Source organism: Phaethon lepturus, unplaced genomic scaffold, assembly GCF_000687285.1.
Source record: "Phaethon lepturus isolate BGI_N335 unplaced genomic scaffold, ASM68728v1 scaffold4018, whole genome shotgun sequence".
Classification (NCBI taxonomy): Eukaryota; Metazoa; Chordata; class Aves; order Phaethontiformes; family Phaethontidae; genus Phaethon; species Phaethon lepturus.
In genome coordinates, this window is record NW_010555342.1 from 43508 (window position 1) to 47282 (window position 3775).

Here is a 3775-nt window from a genome sequence, read left to right on the forward strand (position 1 = left end):
TTATTATTACAGGAGATGTCCAGGGAAAATTTGCGGACCGCTTTCTCATTTTGGTGTGATAAGGAATTCATTAACAAATTAAAGTATTGCAGCCTGGATGGAAACTGGAACAGATGGCCAGTCTGCAGGACCACAGGAAGGTATGAGACTCTTAAAGGGCTCATTTGTAAAAGCCATTTTGAAAAGTATCCCATCTGCAGGACAACTAATAAGCCAGTGAGAATTTCTTTTCATGATAAAATGCTTTTAACTGTATGTCCTTGCCTAGTTTTCTTTTGTGGATGGATTTCTGTAAAAGTCAGACTGACCATAATAGAACAGTCATAACAAAGCCAGACTGGCTGTTCTGGGCAGATGATAGTAAATGCAGTGCTACTGTGAGTCATTTTCCCCAGAATTGATATGTGAAGCTCAATGAAGTTATTTCTCTGTCATTATCCTGGCGAAGAGGCACACATCGCTAACTTGTGAACGGAAAGGGAAAGGGTAGTGAGCCGGGGAACACTATTCATAGAATCTTTTAGTATTATGATGAACTAGGGAATGCATTCAAGTTGAGTTTGCATGGTTGTCTGTTAAAAATATTAGCACTTTCCCTGTGACATGATAATACTTGATCTGAGATCACTGACAGAAAACACAGATCTGGAGCCTCATTATGACATCTTTATAGTCCCTTTCCACAATACAGATATCCCTTACCTAAGTCAAAAAAAACATGTCCATGTAACAGACAGGAACCAGGATAGCATATACTGGGATAGAAATTTTATTTTTGAAAAAGCACACTGGGACTGTAAAAGATAAAGAAAAGCTGAGTTACTCATGGTTTAACAAAACTCGCACTACTAGCTTTCTTGGACCACAGATCAATAATCAAGTACATATGCAGCTCACTGGATAAGACCTAATTCAGAGAAAAGAATTAATATTGATACCCTGAGAAACTCAGGAACATATTTACTAGCCAAGAAATACTGTAGTGATGTCTCCACTACGAATTACCAGAGGACCAGCTTGCACTCCAAGCCCACCAGTTTGAGGGCTGACATCAAACACAGTTAAAATACCTGAACTTTTCTTTTCCAAAAATAGGCTTCTCAATCTTCTTTCAAATTATGGAATGGCTCAGCTGTTTCTAAATGCCACTGAATCAAAGCCGGTGAAACTTCTAAAAAGACATTGTGACAGTAACCTTCACCATCACTTCCCGAGTGTGTTTTGCTTTTCTTTTTTCCTCACAACAAGGCTTGATCTCACTGTCTGGCTGAGCATTAATCTGCTTTCACCAAGTACCAAACTAATGCTTGGTGCATTAACACACTGCAAATCCTCAAGGTATAAGTTACACGCGATTTAGTATAAAAGGTAAGCATAGGACTTGCTTTTCACTACAGCTATTACCAGGAAGGCAAGCAGAATACAGGTGAGTTTTCATCAGATCCTGATCTAGAAATCTTTCTTCAGAAAACACTGTATGCAATTAATTGCTTCTGAAAAATAGATTATCCTTTGCTCTTTCTCTCCCTTGCTTCTTTTTCTTTCTCCTTAAAGTCAGGACACATTCTCTGTACAGAAACTTAGATAAAAATATTTCATTGAAAGCGGTATGGTACTCTGCTATCATTATTCTGCAAAGATTGCTGACATGCCATTTCAGTTGATTAAGAAAATCAAACTCCTTTAACAACAAACATAGAGATAGCTCTATTTAATGGCTTTATCCTATGGTCTCACTGATACTTCTGAAAGCTTGCTATTATAGAACCACTTGAGGATAATGTGAAGGCTCAATTTCTCTCTGTTTCTATAAATATTTCCTGTTGAAAATAACCATACATGTTTCTCCAGTATATATATATTTTTTGTTTTATACACAGGATGAAGACAGTTAATTGTTATGTGCTGTTATTTTGCTGGAAAGCAATTTGTTGCAATAGCTGTCAGCTCACCAATATAACTATAGCAGTGGAAAGAGAAGAATGTGAATTCTGTATTACAGTCAATGCCACATGGTGCTCAGGATACTGCTTCACAAGGGTGAGAATCTTAAGTTTAATTTCAGGCACCAGAATTAAATATTCCAAGTGATGTATGAATAACCCATTTCTCCACTCTACAACAAACACATAGGCAGGATGAGCCTTGTGAAAGAACAGGTTGAGTAACTACTGTGCTATTTGACAAGAAATTAGATACGCAGCCAATCTGAACCACAAAGGGAAGGGTGAAAAGTTGCTGGTGAAATTCATATCTTTAACTGGCTGCACACATCATGTTTATATTGTATAACTAGAGTTGAGACTATTACAATCTGGATTGCTGACTTGTGTTCAATTCGTGGTTGCAAACAGATATAGTAAAGCAGCCATTACTATGTAGACTCCTCTACTTTTCCAATTTGAAAACTCAAGTAAGCAACTGACTTGCCAGATTGTCTGGTGGTGGTATGACATAAATTTGCTGTATCAGTCCTCCTGAACGGAGAAATCTAAGGATCCAAGTGAAATTAGAAGAGGCTGATCCAAATCCTTTTGACCTCAGTGGGATTTTCCTACCAGTTTAATTAGTTCTCACATCAGGTCCTTTTTTTTACAAAAATTTGGAATTCTACCCCATAAGAAATTTCAAAGTAAGTATTTTCTTCTTGTAATTTTCAGGATCCAGTATATAAATATCCACCAGTATCATCTGTTCAGCAAACATGTACCTTCAAGGAGGTTGTGTATGAAACAGTGAAGATCCCTGGCTGTGGTGACCATCCTGAATCTTTTTATTCATACCCAGTAGCTACAGAGTGCCACTGTGAGACCTGCAACACTGACACCACCGACTGCACTGTGAGAGGGCTGGGGCCATCCTACTGTTCCTTCAGTCAGAATGGAAGTAACCAATGAAGGGTGCTTGAGATGGCACTTTGGCTTTAAATGTTCACTTCTAAATAAAGGTACTGATGGGGCTTAAGTGGAAGATAATAGGCAAGGCTATTTAGAAACTGCCAAGATGGAAGCAAAGATTTTTAAGGCCAAAATGGAGAGCTACTGACTAAACTTCTCTTCAGGCCTTTCCTACTTATCCCATCAGTTTTCTTAAAATCATTTTCATAGCTCTACAGGATGCTGCTTCCAATTACTTCTGCCCTTGACTCCTCTTCTTCTCTATTACACCTTCATTCTTTACATTCCTGATTTCCACTGCCTAGTTCACTTAGCTTATTCTATGCTAGCCTATGCTTTCAAAAAGTTCCCAACTTCCAAGTCTTTATTATCCCCTGCTTTCCATCTCACCTCAGAATGCACTTATTTAAAAAGCCTTGCAGCACTGGTTTTCTTACAACCAACATCTCTGCCCTCATTTTCTGTTAGTTGGACTGTAAACCTCTTTCAGCTGAGATCCTGACTTTTTTTTTGGCAAAATATTTCATATAGCCATTATGCTCTGTAAATAATAACAGCATGTTTATTTAAGAGCCAAAATCTATGTTCATATGTGTAATGTCACCTGAACCCTTGTGCTTTCTCAGTAAGGCTTGTTAGCTCAGGCTCAGTGCCACAATAACACAGATAACATGAACTCTAGCTCATACCTGGCTAACTTGAAAAAAGAATCATCAGCTGTCTACTTTCACCTGAGTAAACGTATCCTAAGTTGGTTAAACAATTCTGAAAATTTTGCAATATATCAGAAACACTGGATTTCCCCTCATTATGCAATAGAACATAAGAATGACAATTTTTAAAACTCTATTTGACATAGGAGTCTCACAAATTATTTA

General features: G+C 37.8%; 1 protein-coding gene across 1 annotated transcript; it reads left to right on the forward strand.

The window, feature by feature from the left end:
* Positions 1 to 1881: 1881 nt before the first annotated feature.
* FSHB (follicle stimulating hormone, beta polypeptide) lies at positions 1882 to 3382 on the forward strand. Its single transcript, XM_010292118.1, has 2 exons — positions 1882 to 2040; positions 2661 to 3382. The coding sequence occupies exons 1-2, from the start codon at positions 1882 to 1884 to the stop codon at positions 2895 to 2897; spliced, it is 396 nt and encodes a 131-aa protein (XP_010290420.1). The 3' UTR covers positions 2898 to 3382.
* Positions 3383 to 3775: the final 393 nt, after the last annotated feature.